At 40.8% G+C, this 25253-nt stretch overlaps 1 protein-coding gene and 1 pseudogene across 1 annotated transcript; one reads left to right on the forward strand and one right to left on the reverse strand.

Annotated features, from left to right (window-relative positions):
- Window positions 1-1722: 1722 nt before the first annotated feature.
- Window positions 1723-3336, reverse strand: LOC133762478 (protein lin-9 homolog; annotated as a pseudogene).
- A 9967-nt stretch (window positions 3337-13303) lies between these two features.
- Window positions 13304-21192, forward strand: CLEC1B (C-type lectin domain family 1 member B). The gene is made up of 7 exons (XM_062195472.1): window positions 13304-13444; window positions 13643-13884; window positions 14492-14590; window positions 16206-16325; window positions 16479-16630; window positions 17816-17922; window positions 20278-21192. The coding sequence occupies exons 1-7, from the start codon at window positions 13371-13373 to the stop codon at window positions 20420-20422; spliced, it is 939 nt and encodes a 312-aa protein (XP_062051456.1). The 5' UTR covers window positions 13304-13370; the 3' UTR covers window positions 20423-21192.
- Window positions 21193-25253: the final 4061 nt, after the last annotated feature.

The following is a 25253-nucleotide window of genomic DNA, read 5'->3' on the forward strand; positions in this document are numbered from 1 at the left end:
TTTACAATGGGGTTCTCTTTTCTTAACCATTTGTTATGGTGTTGTCATCGCTCATGGAGGAGCAGGGTACGAGGGGTTTGGTGGTGGTCCTGGAACATGACTGATGAGTGTTCCAAGGAATATGCCATTTGAAAATTCCTCCATAATCTTTTTTTAATAGATCAATTTATTTAGAATTACAAATATTAAGAATAAAAGATTTATGCATTTCTTAGTTAACATAACAGCTTAGCTCAATATAAACTCTGCACTACAGTTCTGCAGTGGCACAATACCAACAAAGAATACAGAAGCCTGTTTAAACTATACAAAAATTTCAAATGGAAAATAATCTTGTTTGAGTTTTATTATACATTAACATATATAAAAGTCTCATTTTATGAGACATCTAAAAAAATTAAAACCATCGCTACAGACCTTTCTGAAACTCCAAATCTGAAAACAATTTATTATATTTTGACTTTATGATATTCTATTTTAAAACAAAGAAAATTACAAATACATACGTTTTTATAAGATTAACATTTTAGGCAGGGATTTCCTTTTTTTTTTTTTTTTTGACAGGCAGAGTGGATAGTGAGAGAGAGAGACAGAAAGGTCTTCCTTTTGCCATTGGTTCACCCTCCAATGGCTGCTGCGGACGGCGCATCTCGCTGATCCGAAGCCAGGAGCCAGGTGCTTCTCCTGGTCTCCCTTACAGGTGCAGGGCCCAAGCACTTGGGCCATCCTCCACTGCCCTCCTGGGCCATAGCAGAGAGCTGGCCTGGAAGAGGGGCAACCGGGATAGAGTCCGGCGCCCCGACTGGGACTAGAACCCAGGGTGCTGGCGCCGCAAGGCGGAGGATTAGCCTGTTAAGCCACGGCGCCAGCCAGGGATTTCCTTTAAAAAAAAAAAAACAAAACACAAGAAAACAACAACCAAAACCAAACCTCTCTTCTGCCTTTCACAGCACTGGTTATTATATTTGTTTTCCTTATAAAATCTTTTTACTTTATAAATTGTGTACTGTTGGATTTTAACCAGTAATCTGGTTTAAAAGTTTTGCAAATAAACAAAAAATATGAAAATAGTGAGTTATCAGTCTTTTTTATCTTAATAAATCTCCTAACAATAGCACTTTTTGCCCCGAATCAACGGGAAAAGACACGCCAAATCCACTTTGGAAATTTAGCATTATGTAGTAATGGTTTTTTCCTGCTCCTTCATTTGCTTTCACAAACAAAAGTTTCTTTTATAAATTATGATAAATTAAAATATTATAAAATGATCTACAGAACCATGTCACATTCCAAGTATATATCCTATGCACTTGTAAAGTTCATACGTCCCATCTATATTCCAGTGGCTTCCTTAAAACCAGGACTTCCCACACCTCATGATGTGATCTTCTGAAGTCGGAGTTAGTTTTCCAGGTGGGATTTCCACATCGCCCCCAAAATGCACATAAAGACCAGGTTTCTTCATGGTCTCCACTGCAGGAGTTGCCTGCTTGTGTTGGGTTGAATTCATGCACATTAAAAAAAATGGTCATTTTCTTCCATAAAATTATATTATGTTCAGACATTTTCAGTTTAAAAATACTTGCTAATAAACATATGTAACATAAGCAATGCTACTGTATCTGAGTAATAAAAGATAAATTAATATAGTCTGGCCAGCAATACTGGTTTAAGCAGTACAGTACATTGAAAGGACTTATTGGAGACTGAAGTTCTCCAGCAGTGAGAGTATTTGGTGTTGGAAGCCTATACAAAGGAGAAGAACCTCTCAGAAACAATGTCCTATGCAGTTGGAATAATTCATCTTCCATTCAGTCTCTGTTGGTGTTATTTGCTGCAAAGGCATGGAAGTTTCCCATCTGGCTCAAGCCACTCTGAATATGTGCAACATGGATTTCTACACTATTCTGAAAGCAACTGATATTAGAAGCATCTATTGTACTCTTGATATCATTTAATGAATCTGTAAGTGATCTGAACTCAAAGGAATTCAGGTCTCCTCCTTCTGCTAGACACATAATTTGCAATAGCAGTAAGCCTGGAAATTAAGTCTGTTAGATTTTTATTTTCCACACAGGGCTGTCCTGTTGAGGAATTTGCATGCTGAACAATTTCTTGTGCTTCTTCCTTGCACCTGCGTCTCATGTCTGTTGGCTGATCTGCAGGCTGGAGGCCCTGGTCTGGAGCAAGTTCTTAGCAGTACTGTTGAACTTTATGCAAAACTTTGTTTAAGTGCTTATTCAGCTGTTCAAGTTCTAGAACAATTGTTGCATATCTCTGCTGAAATTCAATGCCACTGGGCATGGAATATAATTTCAGTTTTTCTACTTCTATGTTCATTTCCCTTAATTTCTTGATATGTTCCTTTTCAATCATGAGAATTTTTGATAATTTAGTCACTTGGATAAGGAATTCTACTGGAAAACCACCCAGTGTTTCAGTGTCAGAACCAGATATTTTACTTCTCCAGGGTGACTGCCCTAATAAAGGATCATTATCTGTAACTGGTGACTGGAGGGGAGGAGTATAATGTAACCGTGGTGGGGTCATAAGAAATCAAGAAGGCCGCTGTTTTTGTCCAAAGGCAGCAATTGGCATTGTCTCATGAGGTTCATTACTAAGAACTTCATAGTCAGGTATGGTATGGGTTCCAAGGCCGGTCCTATCAAAGGTGACTCTATACGAAGCCTTCAGAGTATCCACAGCATCTATTTGTCCAGTGAACAAGCCATCATGAACACCACGTAATCGTGCTGTAACTTTGGTTTTGATAACTGGAGGCAAAGGAATTTCATCTGGGAGATCTTTAAATTGTGAAACGTCTGCAACTTTCCTTTGTCATAAGAGTGTTATTTTCTTCCGTTTCTGTTTTAATGCTGATCTCTCTTCCTCAAAAAATGCAGAAGAACATCTCTGTGGTTTTCCCATAAGCCTCCTGATTTTTCCCCATTCTACTCTTGTTAACTTTCTTGTTTTCAGATTAGGAAATGATTCCTTTAGACATACACAGAAGTCATTATCACCTTCAAAAAGTGGTTTATCTATATTTGAATAGAGCCACTCATATATGCACCGTTTATGAGCTTAGGGAAGCTTGAGTAGGTTACGTAATCGAAAACCAGTCCTCCGTGATGCTTTCTTATCTGGTGTTGACATTGTCGCTGTAAATTTCTGTGGAACCATTATAACCCTCTGGTTTCTTTTAGGTGACCTTGTATTTATTTGTCTGTCATCTTCATCAGAAAAGAGTCGACTTCTTTTTGAATTTCTGAAAGGCATTTCCATAGCAGGGCCTATATTCCTGCCTTTCCAAACAGGCATTTTTTTTGTAAAGAACTGTGTTTTTCATTCCATGTGTTAGATAAACTTCCCTCTTTTAAACTGACAAGGGCTTTTGCTGAAGAGTCGAGCACCAGGAACCAGTCACGTGGAGGAGTATCTAGGCCAGGAAGCCTAGGGCACGTGGCCCAGGAGGTGCAGAGCTACAGCAAGCCCGCCTCCTGGCAAGAGGCCAGGCAAAACAGAAGAGCCTCCATAATCTTTTTTTTTTTTTTTTTTTGACAGGCAGTGTTAGACAGTGAGAGAGAGATGGAGACAGAAAAGTCTTCCTTCCGTTGGTTCACCCTCTAAGAGCCTCCATAATCTTTGAAAGAAGGGCAGGAGGGCCCTCTACTCTCCCTTTAATTGATAATTTTAGACCAGACTGCTACTGCCTGGACCTGAAGTGCCAAGCAGGCTACTGCTTTGCTGAAACATTGCAATTTAGAACTAAAAATCTCTCATGACCAACCCCCTTTAAAGACCCAGGGTCTGAGGGACCTGGGTACAGTGGAGCTCCAGGGTTTGAGATGGATCCTGGGCATGAAGAAGGGTGCAAGAAGGCAGGTGAGCACCCTGGGGTGTAGACATGACCTAGTCCTAAAAAACCCCAGGATTTGAGACAAATGCCTGGGCATGACATGGGGCTATTGGAGAGCCATATCTTCCTTTTATTTGGTCTCCAACAGATTTTCAGCTATGAGTATGGATAGCCCTCTGTCTATTCCTGTGGACTCACCCCTAGTTTGCTGTCTTAGACTACAGATTCTGCTGTTTTCTTGCTGATTTTCTGTCTGTTATATCTGTCCATTGCTGAAAGTGGGGTACTGAAGTCCCCTATTACTATTGTACTGGAGTCTCTGTCTCCCTTTAGATCCCTTAACATTTCTTTTAAATAGCCAGGTGCAAGAAACAGCAAAAACAAAAACAAAAACAAAAACAAAACTGAGGCTGAGTGGGAAGCCTCACAGTGTGGTTGGGACTTTGGGCAGTCACTGTGGGAAGACTCCACACACTCAGGGCTTCCTGGTTACCTGGTAAAGGGCATTGCTGGGGAATTTGAGCTTACACTGGAGACTGCACAGATCCTTTGTGTGGTCCTTGGGACAGAGTGGATGAATATTACACCCACTGGGGTTAGCGCTCAGGAACTGGTCTCCTTTGAGGAGAGGAGCTCAGTTGAGCAGAATAAACCTCTCTTCTAAAAAAAAAAAAAGAGGAGATTTACCAAGCCAAACCTTGTCACCACAGATATGCCCTTCACCCTGGAGAACTGAACAGAGCTCCCTGGCCACACCCACCGCACACCTCTAGATATTCACTGAAAGCAGACATTCCACCTATCTACAGAGAATTGGTACAAAGATAAAAGCTGTCACAATGGAAAAAACAAAGAAGAAACCAAGGAGTATCTCCACAAATGCCAAATAACAAATGCATGAGAGTTGGCTCCAAGATGGTGGAATAGGGAGGGAACTCACTGATAGTCCAGGAAAAGATAGTTTAATAAGAGTGGAAATAGTGTAGTCTCAGGGAAGAGTTAGGAAAAAAAGTGGCAGAGGAAACTCTTCCAGAATTAGAGGGACATGGTGCATCAACACGGAGGGCACAGGCACCCACGGCTCGGGAGCTCAGCTGCTGAGAGACTCCTCCACACCAGTGCTGGAAAGAGAGCAGTGGAAGATGGCCCAAGTGCTTTAGGCCCCTGCATCCACATGGGAGACCTGGAGGAAGATCTTGGCTCCTGGCTTCAGATTGGTGCAGCTCTGGCTGTTGTGGTCAATTGGGGAGTGAACCAGCGGATGTAAGACCTCTTTCTCTGTCTTTCCTTCTCTCTGTGTGTACCTCTTTCAAATAAATAAATAAATCTAAAAAGAAAAAGAAAGAAACATCAAGTGTAACACTGAAAAAAATAACAAACGCACCAATTCAAGAAACAAAAATAAGGAAGACAACATGTCACTCCCAAAAGAACACAACACTTCAATACTAGATTGTGAAGATGAGGTGATTGAAGAAATATTAGAAATGGATAAAAACATTAATCATAATATTACATAGAAGTAATCAGAAGCAAATGCACAAGCTACTCAATTTTGTACATGATGTGAAAGAAAATTTCTCCCACAAAATTGAGATCGTAAAGAGAAATAAAAATGAAATGAAGAATTTAACAGAACAAATAAAAATGTAGTGAAAAGCCTCAAAAACAGAATTCGTGAAGCAGAAGAAAGAATATTTGACATAGAAGATAAAGCACAGGAAATTATACAGTCAAACCAAGAACAAGAAGAGGAAATTAGAAAACTAAAAAACACTATTGGGAATCTACAGGACACTATCAAATGACCCAATTTAAGGGTTCTAGGAGTTCCTGAAGATGTGGAAAGAGAGAAAGGGTACTATTTAATGATTAAGGGATCAATTCAACAGGAAGATGTAACTATTATAAATATATATGTACCTAATTAGAGGGCACCTGGCTATTTAAAAGAAATGTTAAGGGATCTAAAGGGAGACATAGACCCCAGTACAATAGTAATAGGGGACTTCAGTACCCCACTTTCAGCAATGGACAGATATAACAGACAGAAAATCAGCAAGGAAACAGTAGAATTAATCAACACTATAGACCAAATGGATCTAACAATATCTACAGAACTTTTCATCCTACAGTTGCAGAGTATACATTTTTTTAAGCAATGCATGGATCTGTCTCTAGGATAGACAATATGCTAGTCCATAAAGCAAGTCTCAGCAAATTCAAAAAAATTGAAATAGCATGCATCTTCTCAGACTACAATGGAAGGAAACTGGAAATCAACAACTCAGAAATCTCTAGAACATATGCAGACACATGGAGACTGAACAACATGCTCCTGAATGAACAGTGAGTCATTGAAGAAGTCAAAAGAGAAATCAAAAAATTTTTGGAAACAAATGAAGATGACAATACAACATATCAAAACTTATGGGGGCTGGTGTCGCGGCTCACTAGGCTAATCCTCCACCTGCGATGCCGGCACACTGGGTTCTAGTCCTGGTTGGGGCACCAGATTTTGTCCTGGTTGCCCCTCTTCTAGTCCAGCTCTCTGCTGTGGCCCAGGAAGGCAGTGGAGGATGGCCCAAATGCTTGGGCCCTGCACCCGCATGGGAGACCAGGAGGAAGCATCTGGCTCCCGGCTTTAATTGGCGCAGTGCACCAGCAGTAGCGGCCATTTGAGGGGTGAACCAATGGAAGGAAGACCTTTCTCTCTCTCACTGTCTAACTCTGCCTGTCAAAAACAAAACAAAACAAAACAAAACAAAACAAAACAAAACCTTATGGGATACAGTAAAAGCAGTGTTAAGAGGAAAGTTTATAGCAATTGGTGCCTACATCAAGAATTGGAAAGGCCTCAACTAAATGAGCTATCAATGCATCTCAAGGATATAGAAATACAACAGCAAACCAAAACCAAAATTAGTAGGAGAAAATAAACAATTAAAATTAGATAACAAATAATCAAAATTAAATCCAAAAAAAATTACAAAAGATAAGCAAAATGCAGAGCTGTTTTTTTCTGAAAAAAATAAAGAAAACTGACACACCATTGGCCCAACTAACCAAATAAAGGAGAGAGAAGACCCAAATCAATAAAATTAGAGATGAAAAAGGAAATGTAACAACTGACACCACAGAAATAAAAAGAATCATCAGAAATTACTACAAAGAACTGATGGCAACAAACTGGGAAACCTTGAAGAAATGAATAGATTCCTGGACACATACAATCTACCTAAATTGAGCCACAAAGACACAGAAAACCTAAAGAGACACATAACCAAGATGGAAATTGAATCAGTAATAAAGACCCTCCCAACAAATAAAAGCCTAGGGCTGGATGGCTTCACTGTTGGATCTATACGACATTGAAAGAAGAACAAACTCCAATTCTTCTCAAGTTATTCAAAAATATTGAAAGAGAGGGAATCCTCTCAAAATCTTCCTAGAAAGCCAGCATCACCTTAATTCCTAAACCTGAAAAAGATGCAACAGAGAAAGAGAATTATAGACCAATTTCCCTGATGAACATAGACATAGAATTCTCACAAAATTCTGGCCAACCGAATCCAACAACACTTCAGGAAGATAATTCACCCAAACTAAATGAGATTTATCCCTGGTATGCAGGAATGGGTTCAACATTAGCAAATCAATCAATGTGATACATCACATTAACAAACTGCAGAACAAAAACCATATGATTATCTCAATAGATGCAGAGAAAGCATTTGACAAAATACAACACCCTTTCATGATTTAAATTCTAAGCAAACTGGGTATAGAAAGAACATTCCACAACACAATTAAGGCAATTTATGACAAACCCACAGCCAGTGTCCTATTGAATGGGAAAATTTGGAAGCATCCTCATTAAGATCTGGAACTAGACAAGGATGCCCACTCTCACCATTGCAACTAAATATAGTCCTGGAAGTTTTAGCCAGATCCATCAGGTAAGAAAAAGAAATCAAAGGGATAAAAACTGGGAAGAGGAAGTCAAACTATCCCTATTTGCATGATTTTATATATAGGGGAGCCAAAGACTCAACCAAGAGACTATTGGAGCTCATAGAAGCATTTGGTAAAGTAGCAGGATATAAAACCAATAGAGCCTGTCAACTGAAGACTGGGTAAAGAAATTATAGGTTATATGTACTATGGAATACTACACAGCAATAAAAAATGAAATCTGGTCATTTGCAATAAAATGGATGAATCTGGAAACATCATACTTAGTGAAATAAGGCAGTTTCACAGGGACAAATACCATATGTTCTCCCTGATCCACAAGGAGGAATAAAGAATCTAAAAGAAAATCTGCAGAAGTGAAATTGACACTTTGAGAAGGGATGATCTGAGCTGTTCTTGTCTTGACTGTCAAGGAACAGTTTTTTTTTTCTTGATTTTTCACATTTTTCTCTTTATACTATTTGTTCAACTCCTTAACACAGAGTTTGTTATATGTTTATAAGGTCAATTGATGATGGATCTCAGTAAGAAATAAGAGCAAGAATAAAAGAGGGAGGAGGAAGTTAAAGCTATACTGTTCTGCATACTTTCCTAAGGCTAACTTCTAAGGGTACAGTTTAAAAACTTGCCATGGGACCCCAAATCCCATTAATCTGGGTGGTAAAAATGCCATCTTAATTGTTAATGTGATCACATTAAGTGTTACAGTGAACATATAGAAAGGATTAAGTGTTAAATTGACCATAAATAGGATCAAGTGTCAGGTAATTATAATAGAATTAAAAGGAAGAGAATGTTCCAACATGGGACACATTCCACACAGTAGACTCATAGAATGACAATTGCTTTAAGTAACTCTCCATCCTCAGAATCAGTCTTTTAGTCTTAACTAGTCTGGCTGAAAAGCCCGCGAGAGCATTTCAGGCATGGAAAGCCAAGACACTGTGGCAAAATATGTTATACATGAAGAGTCTCTGTGAGACCCCAGTGGGCCATTAAAGAAGGATCTACTTTTCTCTGAAGGGAGGAGAGAACTTCCACTTTGCTTATGGCCTTGTCTAAATACTGATGGAGTTTGCAGATTCAAAAGCTTCCATAGCCGAGGCAGCTCATGTTAAGAGCCTCGGATGATCACTGACATCATACATAAGAGTGTTAATTGTTAAATTAACAACTGGAGTCACTGTGCACTAACTCCCCATGCGAGACCTCTGTCCTCAATGGGTTGTATTATGAGAGTTAACTGTAATATTTGTTCTCAGTTTTTGTGTGTGTGCATGTGTGTATAAATTGTTGAAATCTTTACTTAGTTAGAGTTGATATTCTGTATACAATGTTAAATTGAAAATGAATCTTAATGGAGAATGGGACTAGAAAGGGGAGAGGGAGGAGGAAGAGAGGTGGAAATATGGGTGGCAGGGCAGGTAAAATGGGAAGTACAACTAAAGTTGTACATGTGAAATTTGTATCTTTAAAAATAAATTAATTAAAAAAACTTTACAGGAAAAGCATCATTTGAACCACAACTTTCATATCTATTTCTTTTCTTTTGTTATTTAGTCACAAATTAATAATTATTTTCAGTGTTTCTTTATATTTTAGGGAAAAATTACTGAGGCAGTGACTGTAGGAACACAAAAGAGAGGGGTTAAGGTGGAAAAAAAAAAGACTCAGGACTTGTTGTATGATATGATGTAGGCAAAGGGAAGGAGGGAGGCTCTGTTGGAATATTGGGGTGATCCTGAATTGTTGAGAAGAGTGAGGAGTCCACTGGCTAAAACACAAGATACACAAATGGCAGTGATGCTGAGGAACCTTGGAATATGGTCTGAATATGCAACACTTATGATTGGAAATCATTGAATTATTATTATTTTTAAAGATTTGGAGGAGGCAGATAACTTTATTAATTAATTTATCTGAAAGAGAGAGAGGAGAGAGAGAGAGAGAAAGATGAATATTGATCTACCATCTACTGATTCACTCTCCAAACACCCAAGTCAGGAGCCAGGAACTCAATTTAGGTTTTCCATTCGGGCAACAGGGACCTAACTACTTGAGCCATTACCTGCTGCTTCCCGAGGATGTACATTAATAGGAAGCTGGAGTCAGAGGCAGAGCCAGGACTTGGACTCAGCCACCTTGATTTGGGATGCAGGCATCCTAACTACTCTACCAATTGCCTGCCCTCCACTGGATATTGTAATTATGATAAATCCATGATAAAGAAAAAGGATTTTGGTTTTAAGTAATTTTAATTTTGATACTTTTATTGAATTTTATTAAATTTATTTTAAGTGATTTTTTGATTTGCATGAGCTATGAGAATATTTGAATTTAAGTCATACTGTTTCATTTTCCAAAATCAGACAATGCCTTTTTGTGCTGGGCTTGTTTGTTATTTCATTCTCAAAATAATTTGAGGTATACAGGGAAATAAATTTTAAAATATAATATTTTAGGTGAATTAACAAGGAATTCAGAGTAAGGAGATAAAAGAGAGGACAATAATATGTAGAAGATAGGCCAAAGGAAAAGTTAATAAACACAATAACTGCCATAAGATTCTGTGTAATTACTGTATTTAAAAGTAAAATCCAGTACTCTAATAAGTTAGGAAAAAGTTGTGGCAAGATCACTTAAAGGTGGGCATTTAGCCTCGTGCTTATGACATTAGTTAGGATGCCTATAATGCTTATTGGAGTACCTGGGTTCTGTAACTTGACTCAGGCTCCTGACTCCAGCTTCCTGCTAATGTTAATACAGGAGGCAGGAGTATTGGCTTAAGTGGTTGGATTCCTACTGATGTATGCAGGGAGGAAGTGAGCAAGGAGGCACTGAGGTTGCCAGACTCTGCAGCCTCCCCTGCACTGCAGTCTTGCTTGTGCCACCCAAACTCTGTCCCCTTCCATAAAGCATAAAACTGTAGCTTCTGTAGTTTTGCTGCTCAGATTGGCACTGGCTATAAATATCCAACATGGCTGCTGGCTGCTTCCCTGTGATGGCCTTTAGCTCACTGTAATGTCATTATAATAAAATTAGCATGGTTGACAATCCCATTCCTGTCATGCCTCTGATGCTATGATACTTCTGAGATTCCCCAAAACAGGCTAGGAAATGGCCATTATTCAAGCTCTTCCCCTACTCTAATGAGTATTAAATTAAACTCCACGCAAGACACCACCCGCTATGCCTCCAGGTCATACACAGGGATGGACCCAAGCGTCACGGAGTGCAGCTCTCTCTTGAGCACTTCTGTACTCTTTCCTAAGTGTATACTTTCGCTTTATATGTGAATAAATCTTGCTTCTCTGCTGCCCTTGACTTACTTGTCTTGTCTTCAAATTCTATCAGATACAAGAACCTGGACCCAGCCACCCCACAACACTGCCACCAACAAGGGAGACTTGGATTTGAGTTCCCAGCTCCTGGCTTCTGCCCAGGCCAGTTCCAGTCATTCTAGGTATTTGGGGCAGTGAACCAAAGGTTGAGGTCTCTCTTTCTCTGTCTCGCTGCCTCTCAAATCAATAAATGCACAAATAAACAAATGTTGATAGAAAAGGCATCAGATAACTTATGAGATAAATGGTCGTTACTCAGAAGAAGGGAAGCTCTACCATCCACAGAGCCTTAACAAAGACATTTGTAAAACCACGTAACCACTGCTATCCTAAAGACAAAATATACAACATCCTCACCAGTATTCCCACAGTAAACAATTCAGCTCACTTTGTATGGCTTTTCTTATAAATACTTCCAATGTAAGCTACAATAATAATTTAAAACCCCATTTTCATAAAGTTAAATGCATGGGATACACGCTACTTTGTGATGGAAAGAACACTAGGAAGTCATTCTACACCAAACATTTCTTCACCTAAATACCACTCTGCCTGAAATTAAATGATTTCACTGAAATAAAATGTGTTTTTTTTTTTTTTTGACAGAGTGGACTGAGAGAGAGAGAGAGAGAGAGAGAGAGAAAGGTCTTCCTTTTCCGTTGGTTCACCTAACAATGGCCGCTGCGGCCGGCACACCGCACTGATCTGAAGCCAGGAGCCAGGTGCTTCTCCTGGTCTCCCATGCAGGTGCAGGGCCCAAGCACTTGGGCCATCCCCCACTGCCTTCCCGGGCCACAGCAGAGGGCTGGACTGGAAGAGGGGCAACCGGGACTAGAACCTGGTGTGCTGGCGCCGCAGGTGGAGCCAACCAGGTGTTTCCATTCCAGGAAATCCACCTTAAAGCACAACATTACTGAAGGGCAACACATCAAGTTGCTAACTGTGTTATTTCAGCCTTTGTTTTCATTCAAAACCTAGTTCCAAGCAATATTAGGCCTATCACATGCAGAATCCTCATATTTTTGAAAAATTGGCTTATAGAAGATGCAAGAATTTGGATAAATTCTGGGTAGTGGTCAGGACTAGTTTCTCCCAATACAAAACCACACAACATCTAATCTAGCTCTACATCACATTAAATTAATGCAGAACAGCTGCTCACAATGGGACACACTAATCAAAGTATCTGCCAAAAGTTCATGGAAAATGTATCTTATGAAAAAACTATGCCTATAAAGTCCTCTCTCTTTCTCTGCCTCTCCTTCTCTCTCTGTGTAACTCTGACTTTCAAATAAATAAATAAATCTTAAAAGAAAAAACTATGCATGTATTTAAAAACTTTTTGCATCAAAGTAAATACACCTTTTAATCCTGTTGAAATTCCCTCATGGACCCACCTGACAGCGATGACTAGCAGTTCCAGCTGAACAGAAGTCAGGTCGCACCAGCTGAATCCAAGAAGTGGGAGTAGTGGCGTGGTATGGGTCTGTAACACACGTCTGCAACCAAGCCGCTCATTGGTGGTTCTCCCAGGACCCACGGAAGGTAGTCCTTGATTGACAGCTCCAGGTGATCTGCCCTTTCCACAGCCACAATCAACCTCAGGCGGGAGAGCTACAGCTGAGCCATACAACCACCTGGCTTAAGCTGTAGGCTGAGTGCGCTTCCCCTCCTGGGCACAGGCCAGGCCTCCCTTTCTGGACATGGTGCAGGCGCACCCCTCATGCATCAGTAAGTCCACGCCCCTCTCTGAGGAGCGAAACCACAAGTTCCATAAAGTTGTGAACTTGGAACCAGCGATAGCTGGAAATATCCAACATGGCTTAAGGATGTGTCCCTCCCCCGTGACCTCCAGGTCATTATAATAAAATTACCATATGGGCACGCCCACTCCCAGCATGCCTTTGACACTGTGACTTCCGGTATTTCCTAAAATGGGCATGGAGAGGGGTGATGCTCAAGCCCCACCCCTGACCCCACCCCCTTTTGAATATTCAGTTGGGTTCCACCCTGGACTTCATTCCCTATGCATTCCCTGAAGGGGAGACCTAATCTCATCTCTTGATCAAGGCTTTTTCACTGTTGGAGGTTTTTCCCTGGAGTGTGGTGTTACTTTGCCTGGGGCCTTTTTGCATTTTCGGCTGTTGCATCCTTCCTGACTTGGTTCTTGAACTTGCACTTTTGTTTTGCTCCAAATGGCTCCTGCTCTCCCGTCCATCTTTGTGCCTCCACCTTTGAATTGTTTCCCATGTGGAAGGAAGATCCTGCGGTAAGCCCAGCCGGGGGCCGCCTATCCCACAACAATGTGATTGAGACTCTGCTGGGGTTAAGACACAGCATGATCTTTTGTTCTTTCAGAGGATACACATGATGGAATAACCCTTCTTCAGAGCCGAAGATAAGGAAACAGGAAACAAATGCCCTATCTACTCCTTTACCACAAGTTATTATTATTTTTGTGTTCAAGGTCCATGTATGAAAAGGCTTCCTGGAAAACGCAAAACAACAACAAACACCCCATGTGTCCCAACTCACACGATCCTACCCACCAGAGAGAGGAGCACATCCTGGCAGATCCCGACATTCTGCGGGTGGACGCCACGTCTGGCACAGTCATTGAGCTCACTTGCTGTCCAGAGGAAGCCATGCAGGATGAAGACGGATACATGACCTTAAATATTAAAACTCAAAAACCAGCAGTGACCTCAGGTAAGAGTGCCCAGAGCCAGCAGTTTAGAAATTAGTGAGTGCGGTGGGTCCATCCTATTCTCTCTCTCTCCACTAGTGGTAGCATGAGTCGTTTTATTTATTTTCCCTGAAGGATGTCCTTTTTCTACAGCATTTGCGTAGTGACTCTGTAGGCTCATGCGGGCTAATTTACCATATGAACAACAGAGATCCAAGCAGAGACTATGACATTGACATTCAGCACCTTGGAGTTTAATGACAGAAGGCATAGAAGCCGAGGGGTTGAGGGGAGAGAATGTTTGGAAGGTCTGTTTTTTAAATGTCAGCCAAGGGCTGTGATTCTCCAGTAGTTGCTTGTTAAAGCAATGATTGATGTGGGTGGGCAGAAAGCAGAACAAAGACAAACAGGCCTTAACAGCTGGTTAGGTTTTGGATCAAAAAGAGAGGATCCACGGACCTGGATGTGTGAGGTGGAAGTGGGTTGTGCTTTTTGTTGGTGATCACGAGGGACAAATAGGCAAGGTGTGGCAATGAAGCTGTTTATATGCTTTGGAAAATTCAGAGAGGGCAGGGGCAAGGTGACACTGCCCCACACTGCATGTTCCTGGACTTTATTCTGTGCCTACAGATGACCCGACAGCCTCTTCTTGGTGGCGTGTGATGGCGTTGACTTTGCTGATCTTGTGCATGGGGATGGTTGTTGGGCTGGTGGCTCTGGGGATTATGTGTAAGTATTAACTCTTTGCCATAGATTTGGTCTGAGGAAAGGCTTACCTAAGGGTTGTGGTGTGTCCCACTAAGCTTCTTGATTGTTGCTATTTGTCACTACTGGAATCTTCCTGTGAATGACTGCCAAGATAGTCTCGAGAAAACTTGACCTTTCCCTCTGATTAAAACCACTTTTAAATATTTTTTATTAATTAAAAACTATTTTCCAAGAATTTAAAGCAGGAAGATTCTGGTGGCATTGTGGTGCAATGGATAAGACCGTGTTTGCGATACCCACATCCTCTATCAGAGTGCCTGGGTTCAAGTCCCAAGCTGGCCTCAGATTCCAGCTTTCTACTAATGCTCACCCTGGTGGCAGCAGGTGACAGCTCAAGTAGTTGGGTCCCTGCCCCCCATGTAGGAGACCTGGATTGAGTCCCTGACTCCTGACTTTGTCCAGGCCCAGCTCTGGCTGTTGTAGGCATGCGGGGAGTAAGCCAGCAGATGGGAGATTTCTCTCTCTCCCTGCCTCTCAAATAAAATAATTAAATACAATTTTCAAGAAGAAAGATTCTCCTCACTATGAATCCAAACCATCTTTTAAAACTTTTTTTCTCTCTATCTCATGTATCCTAAGACCCAACCAACCTAGAGTTTTCCTAACATAAACAAATCCCATGTTTTCTTGTCTGAAAGTTCGTTCATTCTATTCCCTCCCTCTGAAATGCCCTCCTTCCCATTTACTGAGCTATTGTTTTTCTTCCTGAAAAATCTAAGTAGCCCTCCAATATCACACTGTTGTCTGTGTAATTGTTGTAGTTTGTGTATTTTGTTTATTTTTCACACAATATTTTAGAATATTTCATTTATCATCTTTTTAAAAAAAAGATTTCATTTTTATTTGAGAGGCAGAGTTACGGACAGAGAGAGGAAGAGACAGAAAGAAAGGTCTTCCACTGGCTGGTTCACTCCCCAAATGGCCACAACAGCCCGGGCTGGGCCATCTGAAGCCAGGAGCCACGAGCTTCTCCTATGTGGGTGCAGGGCCCAAGCACTTGGGCCATTTTCTATTGCTTCCCCAGGCCATAGGTAGAGAGCTGAATCAGAAGAGGAACAGCTGGGACACAAACTGGTGCCCATATGGGATGCCAGCACTGCGGGTGGAGGCATAATCTATGCCACAGTGTTGGCCCCATTTATCTTCTTTTACTTATGTGAATATCAGAGTACTTTAAGCATTACAAGAAATCAATTAATATTAATATCAATTAGATATTACATGAAGAACAGAGAATAACATATCTTTCACCTCTATGAACTTAGTTCAGAAACATGTATTCAAGGAAATGTCAAAAAACAATCATGTTGGTCATGTTATTTGGTCATGAGTTTCTCTTATTTATAATTGTCTCATTCAAATAGTTCACTTCCCTTCACACCTGAGAGGTTTTTTTTTTTTGCATGTTTCTCAATGCTTAAATTCTCTCTCACCTGTATCCTTTCTTAGGACCCACTTTTGTGTATATAAACTCTTCATACATTGGTAATTCCTTGAAGGAAAGTTTATTGAGAGATTTTTGCATCACTCTTATGATCCTGTTTATAAGTTGTTATCGTCTAATTTTTACATCCAGCTGTCACACAGCAAAATTACCTGCAAGCTGAGAAGGAAAAGCTCTCAGGAACTCTGCAACGATTGGCGAGACACTTCTGCCAAGATTTACTCAAACAGGCAGAAAAAAAGGGAAGTGTCAGTAAGTATTGTTGGGTCCCCTGTTCATCATCGCCCCAAACCCTGGAGTATTTCTGTGACGGTAACTGAAGGGAGTCTTGAGGACAGCAGGAATGTGGGAAAACGTAAGCCAAACTTAGAATGAAAGGGCCCCTATGTTTGGTTTCCCTTGAAGACCACAAATGCAATCCCTGTGATCCAAACTGGAGGTATTATGGAGATGGTTGCTATGGATTCTTCAAGCACAACTTGACGTGGCAAGAGGGTAAGCAGTATTGCTCCGACGTGAATGCTACTCTTCTGAAGATTACCAGCCGGAACATTCTGGTAAGGAGACTCCTACATCACATACTTTGGGGACATAAGGAAAAAAATCTCAAATATAATATTTATCCTTATTTTTGCATTTTTCTTATGATTTCCAGTTTGTATTGATCTAAGACCCTTACTGAGCTCAGTACAAAAATGATAGAACTCAAATATTCAATTCAGTCATATTCTATAGAATCATTATCATTTGATCAGAAAAATTTACTTGTACCTTCTTGGTTGCTAATGTACACAGTGGATCAGATATGAGGACTCAGCCCAGTGATATTAATGATCCTTTATGCTCCCTGTTATTCTAAATTGTGGCATTTACTCTTTTTGTGGGTTCAGAACAGAGAGAAGATATTCAGTTAAATAAATGGAATTTGCTTTCCATTAGCAAAATAGGAGAATGCCCTAAAATCTCAACTCCATTATGAAGAGATTAATTGAATATATTATAAGCCACATCCTGAATATTAATACTATATGTTGATGCTAGGTTGTGCAATGTCATTCTGAGTCTCACTTGCCTCTTGGGAAGCTTAAGTTATGTTTCATTTGCCAAGAATGCATTCTCCTTTGGTATTCTGGGAGGTATAAATTTTTGTGAACATTTGACCTCATCTTAACTCTGTTACCCAGAGATTGATTAAGTATTAATTCACCAAACATGTGCTGGAACTCTTCCAGGACTTGGATCCATGCAGTTAACCAAACAGATAATAATCCCTAACCTCAAATACTTTGTCTTCTGGTTGGAGCAACAATGAATAAAACAAATCAATACTTCTGTATGTAAGATTTTATAGACAACCTAAGCAATAAAATCAAACAACTTAAGAATATAAAGTTTACCTTTGTTTTCTTTAGTTATTTATAACTTATCCCATTTGAATTATATTTTGTAGTCTATTCGGGACTCTAATTTTCAACTGATGGAAAATATAAGCATATATTATAAACACATAGGAATACTAGAATATCAGCTATTTTGTATATAATTTTTCCTGCATTCTACAAGTTTTTAAGGTTTTAAAAGTCGGCTTGGTAGAATTCTAAACATCAAATAAAGTCCATTAGTAATATTAATATAGACATGTAATTCAGATTTTCTTCCCAAAGTCTTGCCATGAAGCTTTGTGTTTGCATCATTACGAAGAGTTCTGGAAGCATTCTGACTACTACATTTGTTTGCAATAGGAGTATCTCAAAGGCAGGACTGGTTTAATTCGTTGGGTTGGATTATCTCGCCAGAACTCCAGTGAAGACTGGATGTGGGAAGATGGTTCAGTTCTCTCCAAAACTGTGTAAGTCCCTCAAAATAGAAGGAACTATCAGTAGCTGTATTCCTGAGATAGGCTCCTTTTCCTCTTGAGGACAAGCACTTTCAAACCGAGAGGCGTCTGTACACCCAACTAAGGATTATAGAAGCAGCAACGAAGTCACGTGTGGCCCACTCCTAAGAAGAGAGCACTGGTCAGGGGACAGTTCTACTTTCCCCTCTCCAATTCTCCTGCTCTTTATTTAAGCCACAGTCCACCTTCATTCCTGAATATTTCCCCAGTTTGTCTCAGTCTTTGACTTTGGAACATTGGAGATGTGTGTGTTCCTGTGTGTGTGTTTGTGTAACTTGATCTGAATCCCTCCACATATTTTTAGAAAAAAATTAGCCTCAATATTTTATCATTGAAAGGCACTACCTTAAGGATTCTTTGACTTTTCAGAATTGTTTTGCCTGCTCTTCTGCCCTAGGAGTCTCTAGGAATCAGGTATATTTTAATTCACAAGGCAATTCTACTGTTCATGTAATGAGGTTCCATTCTTTTAAAAATTTATTTTTATTTAAAAGGCATAGAGACAGAGACAAAAATACAGAAATCTTGCACCTTTTAGTTCATTCTCTAACTGCCTGCAACAACTGGGGCTGGGCCAGGTGGAAGCCGGGAGCCTGGGACTCAATCTGGGTCTCCCATGTAAGTGACAGGGAAGTACTTGAACTACCTGTGGCCTCCGGGGTACACATTCGCAGGAAACTGGAGTCAGAAGGGCAGCTGGGACTTGAACCTAGGCACTCTGCAAGCAGCAACGTGACCATTGTGCCAGGACTGCCTCTGAGGCTCCATCCTTCCACAAACAATCCAGGCAAAGAGCCGACTGCATTCAGAATTAAGTTGCTTAACATGGTTTCTGATTTCCAGTCTCAACCTCTTTGATTCATCCTGTATATCAAAACTGCAGTCTTTTCCCAAATCAAATTGAAACTGACAACACAAACATTTACAATCTGTTCATTATTTAGATTATTAAGGTATTCAACAAATATTTATGTTTACTATGGGTAGGATCCCAGGTGATCGCGGCTACAAGCAAACTTCTTTACAGATGATGGGCTTTATCTCCTATCGCTTCCTGCCTCATTCACAGTATAACAGGAAAACCGGTGTTCTGTCTATGCTTTCAACAAATTAAGCTGTTGGGAAGGCATTTTGTGCAGCAACTCACATCCCATTTGGAGTGCCTGATTCAACTCCTGGCTACCTCACTTCTGACGTACATCCTGTGAGGAATCAGATGATGGTCCAAGTACCAGAGTCCCTGCCACCCACATGGGTGACCTGCAAGGAGATATGGGCTCTTGGCTTTGGCTTGGCTCCCACTTTAACTGTTGTGGGTATTTGAGGAGTGAACCAGAGAATGGAAGATCTCTCTGCCTTTCATGTAAATAAACACATAAAATAAATAAATTCCAACTTCTTCAATTACCTCAGGCTTTTGTATTTGCTGTTTTCTCCTCCTAGAATGCTCTGCCTCTGCAACTCCATAACCTTAAACAGAATCAAGTGTAAACATCCCTTCTTCAGCAAAGTCAACAACTAACAGTGAAGCTACACAGCCTCCCTCCAGCCACTTCCCCAGCACCCATCACAGCGTCTCATTTGTTTCTCCATTGCTCTTTTTTTCTGAAAGTTTCTAGTCCATTTATCTGTGGCTTTCTTACTCATTTCTGCCCCCAGTCACAGTCATGTAAGTTCTCCACCAGAAAGGGCCTCGCCTTTTTGTACCACTCACAGCACATTGAACTACTTCTGGACATCGCTGTTGTTCCTTACATATGTAGCAAATAAGCTATTAAGTTTATGTCCCTTGTCTTATCAAATAATAGAGCTGAGGATATAGACAAGTTAACAGTCCTTACAATATGATGTACTTAGACTTACCACCTTGTAACAGAAACCCTCAGTTTAAAAATATTTCATAAGGTCACCTTTCCTTGAGCTTATTCCCAATCTGTGAAGCTGCTTACCCTCCAGGGGTCACCAATGTCCTTTCTGTTGTTCCACGTCCCACTTCTTGCTCAGTATTTCATCAGCCTCTGATCCTGTAGCTAAAGCCCTTCCATCATTGCAGGGCCATTCCACCTCTTCCCCTGGACTCCTGTTGTCCCTCGTATTCAGGTGCTTCTTGATCGTATGCTATATTGAATTGCAACTGGCCATTCCAAATGTCCACTTTGTATTCCCAAGCAGACTGTTTCTCAATGGTGAGAATGTGATGTTATACTACCCCCCCATAGTTTCTATTTTGTGCCATAAATCCTACACACAGAGTTTGATAGTTGATTATCTAGTTTTCAAAGGAATTCTATGTTTTTCTATTCACAGATTTGAGCTTTCTGGAGAGGCAAGAGAAAATATGAATTGTGCCTATTTTCATGATGGGAAAATCTACCCCACCTTGTGTAAGAAAAAACATTATTTAATGTGCGAGAGGAAAGCTGGCATGGTGAAGCTGGACCAACTACTTTAGTGCAAAGAGACAGACATGATAGCACAGCCAAGTGCTTGATTGTACAATAAAGTGTTTGGATGAGGGAATATCTAGTTATAAAACTTCTTCTTTCTGCCTTTCTTCCTCTTGGAATAATTTTTTGTGTTATATTTGCTACCCATACCACTGACCTAGAGTCTTTGCACATCCAGAAGCCAGCATGTGGGTTGATCATTTGCTTCCCAAGGGATGTATTTCCCATCAATTTCCTTTCTTCTCATTTTCCATTCCTGATTATCTTAACACAGAATTATTCACTGCATTGCCAGATACATGGTTATAAAAGTAATATCAAGATGAGAAAATTAGGGCTTTATTGACTTAAGCTATGCAAAATATTTAAGTATAAAAGACTGTATAAGTAGAAAGAATATTAAATTTGGAATCAGTAGAATAATTTAGATGGTGCTGTCACTTGACTAAAGTATATCCATGAACCAGTCTTATAGCTTCCTTAACTTCCACTTTCTCTTATTTATAATAGGATGACAATGGTCATCCTACCTGTCTCACAGTTGTATCGCCTAAATAAAAACTTGGGAGTGCAAACTAAACCAGCAGCTTTGTGAAAACAGACACCACAATTTCCGCATTAACCACTCCAAGACTGGCAGCAAGCAGGCTCAGAGGAAGCAGAAAAATACTTGCTCTTCATTGTATGTGACAGTTCCTCAGAAAATATCAGAATCAGTACAACAGCAGACAAATAAAATGACCACATCTACCTGAGTCAGACTTGACAGGCCGTAAAAAGGAACATGAACTTGGCAAGACGTCTCAGGGGGCTATAAAACGAGTCAGTGACTCTTCAGTCCGGAGACAAACAGACGTGAGCCTCCGTGCTTTATCTCGTTCTTTCTCCAACAGTTCTGTTTGTTTTTTGCTGAGTAACTTGGGAAGTATTTATAGAACGTGAGTGTGAGAGGGCACCCGCTGACAGTACAGCCGGGAACACTGTGCTGCTTCTCCACGGCTTCCTTTCTTTCTGGTGAGAGTGCAGTTTGTGAAGGCGATTCTCAACCATCCGGAGGGGTTTGTGAAAGCACGGAGATGTTCAAACACACACGATCACGGCGCTCAGAAGGCTGAAGGGCCACCAAGACTTGGGATTTCTTTTGTTTTTATTTACTTGAAAGGCAGAGTGACAGAGATCTCCCATCCATTGGTCTACTCCCCAATAGCCCAGAACACTTGGGGTTGGGCTAGGCCAAAGCTAGGAGCCCAGAGCCCAAGTTGGGTCTCCTACGTGGGTGATGGGGACTCAAGTAGTTGAGCCATCCTCTGCTGCCTGCAGGGGTGTGCATTAGCAGGAAGCTGGAATGGGTAGCAGAGCTAGAACTTGACCCCAGGCACTCCAAAATGGGGTGCAGGTGAACCAAGAGGTGTCTTAACTGCTAGAGACCTGTGTTTTTAATTAGCACCCTCTCATGACTCTGAGATAAGTAGTCTTTAATCCTTGTTGAAAAACAAATATTATGGGGACTGGTACTGTGGTATACTAGGCTAAGCCTCTGCATGCGGTGCCGGCATCCCATATGGGCGGTGGTTCGAGTCCCACCTGCTCCTTTTCTGATCCAGCTCTCTGATTTGGCCTGGGAAAGCAGTGGAGGATGGCCCAGATGTTTGGGCCCTGCACTCGCGTAGGAGACGGGAAGAAGCTGCTGGCTCCTGGCTTTGGATCAGCTCAGTTCCAGCCATTGCAGCCATCTGGGGAGTGAGCCAGTGGATGGATGATCTCTCTGTCTCTCCCTCTCTCTGTCTTTAACTCTACCTCTCAAATAAATAAATATAATCTTAAAAAAAGAAAAATGAACATTACTGCAGAAGTTACTCCCCATGTGGCTTTGAGGAAAGAATCTTTTTAAAACCTTAGTTTATTCATCTATGAAGTGAGGTTAATGTTATTACCTTACTCATAAAGTAATTATGAGAATTGCTTAATTATATAAATTATTGATCAGAATACCAAGCATGTAATAGATAATGAGTATGTGTTTCTTTGATGGCTTGGTACACTGACTCCTGAAATCACTTGAATCTTCATTTTGTTTTAGATATCAATAAAAAGCAGATTTAGCAGGCCAAAGAAAGATGAGAGAAATTCTTCATACTCTACTTGCTACTTCAGATGTCTGGAGATTTTGACTTTTAGGAAATAGTGTCATTTTCTTCCCATTTTAATTGTTAACCTAGTGAACCAACTAGTGGCTACTAATCCAGAAAACTGTCCAAAGTGCAGACACACCTCTGGACTTTAGAGTTTCATTTCTTCAAGATGGAAAAGCATACATTTATATATCACTATGGCACACAAAAATTCAGAACAGGGGGTTGGTATTGCAGCAAAGGGTGAACCCACCACTTGATTCACTGCCATCCCAGATGGGAGTCCTGGTTCCAGTTGCTCTGCTTCTGATCCAGCTCCCTACTAATGCACCTGGAAGACAGTTGATAACGACCTTAATGCTTGGTCCCCCAACACCCACATGAGATACCCAGAGGGAGTTCCTGGCTCCTGGCTTTGGACTGGTGCAGTCCCAGACACTGCAGCCATTTAGGGATTGAGCCAGCAGGTGAAAGATCTCTGTCTCTCCCTCCCCTCTCTCTCACTTTTCCTTTCAAATAAACAAATCTTTAAAAAATTTTAGAAGAAGAATATCTTAGTGCATGGAAGAAAAAGCACAATAAAATGAACCAATAAAACTGTGTGCTACAAAGACTCTTCTCTGGAACTCATACCTAAAACATCTTATAGTGAAATCAGAATAGCACAGCTTTTAACAACATAGGTTCTAAGATCTGAATTTGATTTAGTACTGAACTTGAAGCTCACTAAGTGAATGTCAGCAAAATTTGACTTTCTCTACAATTGCTTCTACTAATACCAATTTCACAGAGCTGTTATGAAAATCAAAATAATTTATATGATGGGTGGGTATCTTAAAGATGTCGGTTGGGATGCCTGCACCTGAAATTAGAGTACCTGAGTTTGTTCCTGGCTCTGCTCTGGATTCCATCTTCCTGCTAATGCAGACCACTGAGGGTGGCAGGTGATAGCTCAAGTGGTTGGGTCCCTGTTGCCTACATGGGAGACCTGGATGGAGTTCCTGATTCTCAGACATTTGGGGAATGAATCTGAGAGTGGGAGCTTTCTGTCTCCGTTTCTCTGCTTTGCAAATAAATAAATTTAAAAATTCATCTGGAGGGGCTGATGTTGAGGAATATTAGCGGGTTAAGCCATAGCCTGCCATGCCAGAATCTCATATGAGCACTGGTTTGAGTATTGGCTGTTCCACTTCTAATCCAGCTCCCTGCTAATATCCCTGGGAAAGCAGCAGAAGATGGCCCAATTGCTTGGCCTCCTGACATCCATGTGGGAGATCCAGATGGAGCTCCTGGCTTCAACCTGGCACATACCTGGGTATTGTGACCATTTAGGGGAGTGAACCAGCAGATGGAAGATCTATTTCTCTGTTTCTCTGTTTCTCTCTATAATTCTGCCTTTCAAATAAACAAAAATAAATGTTGCTGTGGATTTGTTCTGAGAGGAGGAGCGTGGTGGGGGTAAGAGCCGCGGAGTCACCACACAGACACCAGGAGTCAGGTGACAGCGGGCTAGAGGCAGGCAGCCCACAGACTCATTTATTTCAGTTGGTACAGCAGCTTATATAGCTGAGGCAGCCAATCCAGTCAAGGGGCAGTTTATGCCCTAACCAATCACAGCCTGTTGCCATGTGGCTTCTGAAGCCATTCCTGAGTAACTGATGCTCGCTTATCAGCAGCCATCTTGGCATGGCCTTCTCATTCTACCACAAATAAATATTTTTTAAAAAAATTCATGTGAAAGCACTTTAAGTACTTGGAATGTAATGACCAATGTATAGTAACACACAGTATGATGATAAACATCTAAAGTAACATAAGTAACATCTTTCATTTGGAGATGCCACTGGCTTCATCCAAGACATACATCAGACAATATCTTGTATCTGCGAAAATCAGATCTTTCTGAGCTTGATTTTTAGTGCTGATAAAATGTGAGAGCAACTGGGAGCTAATTACCACATATTGAACTTCTATGCCTGTGTTCCTGACATGAGTTTTGGTGCACATTGTGTATGATTAGGCTCTCTTCCTCTTTTTCTTCTCAAGATAGAACTTATCCCATTTTAAAGGCTATTTGAATTGATAGAATTAAAAAGGAGAGACTGATCAAACATGGGAAGTGGGATACACAGCACTCATAGAATGGCTAATGCCCAAAACAGCACTCTGGCCTCAGAATCAGCCCTTAAGGCATTCAGATCTGGCTAAAAAGCCCATGAGAGTTTCTCAGGCATGGAAAGCCAAGACACTGTGGCAAAACATGACCTAAATGAAAGATCTCTGTGAGTGAGATCCCAATGGAAAGAATGGGCCATCAAAGGAGGAGGTAACTTTCTCTGGAGGGAGGAGAGAACTTCCACCTTGTCTAAATAAGGTCGAAGTTTGTGAACTCAAGAGGGTTCTAAAGCCTTGGCAGCTCATGACAAGAGCCTCTGGTGATTACTGACATCATAAATAAGAGTGTCAATTGTTAAATCAACAACGGGAGTCACTGTGCACCTACTCCCCATGGAGGACCTCTGTCCTTAATGTGTTGTACTATGAAAATTAATGGTAAAAATAGTTTTCAAACAGTAATCTATACTTTGTGTATCTGTGTGGGTGCAATCTGTTGAAATATTTACTTAGTATATACTAAATTGCTCTTCTGTATACGAAGATAATTAAAAGTGAATCTTAATGAAGAATGGGATGGGAGAGGGCA

This window comes from Lepus europaeus, chromosome 6 (assembly GCF_033115175.1).
Source record: "Lepus europaeus isolate LE1 chromosome 6, mLepTim1.pri, whole genome shotgun sequence".
NCBI lineage: Eukaryota > Metazoa > Chordata > Mammalia > Lagomorpha > Leporidae > Lepus > Lepus europaeus.

Excerpts from the sequence above, each read along its gene's own strand:
- CLEC1B (XM_062195472.1), top strand. The coding sequence starts at position 13,371 with ATGGCTCCTGCTCTCCCGTCCATCTTTGTGCCTCCACCTTTGAATTGT. Across the intron at positions 13,885-14,491 it reads AAAACCAGCAGTGACCTCAG|ATGACCCGACAGCCTCTTCT; the intron begins GTAAGAGTGCCC and ends CTGTGCCTACAG. Across the intron at positions 16,326-16,478 it reads AGAAAAAAAGGGAAGTGTCA|ACCACAAATGCAATCCCTGT; the intron begins GTAAGTATTGTT and ends TTTCCCTTGAAG.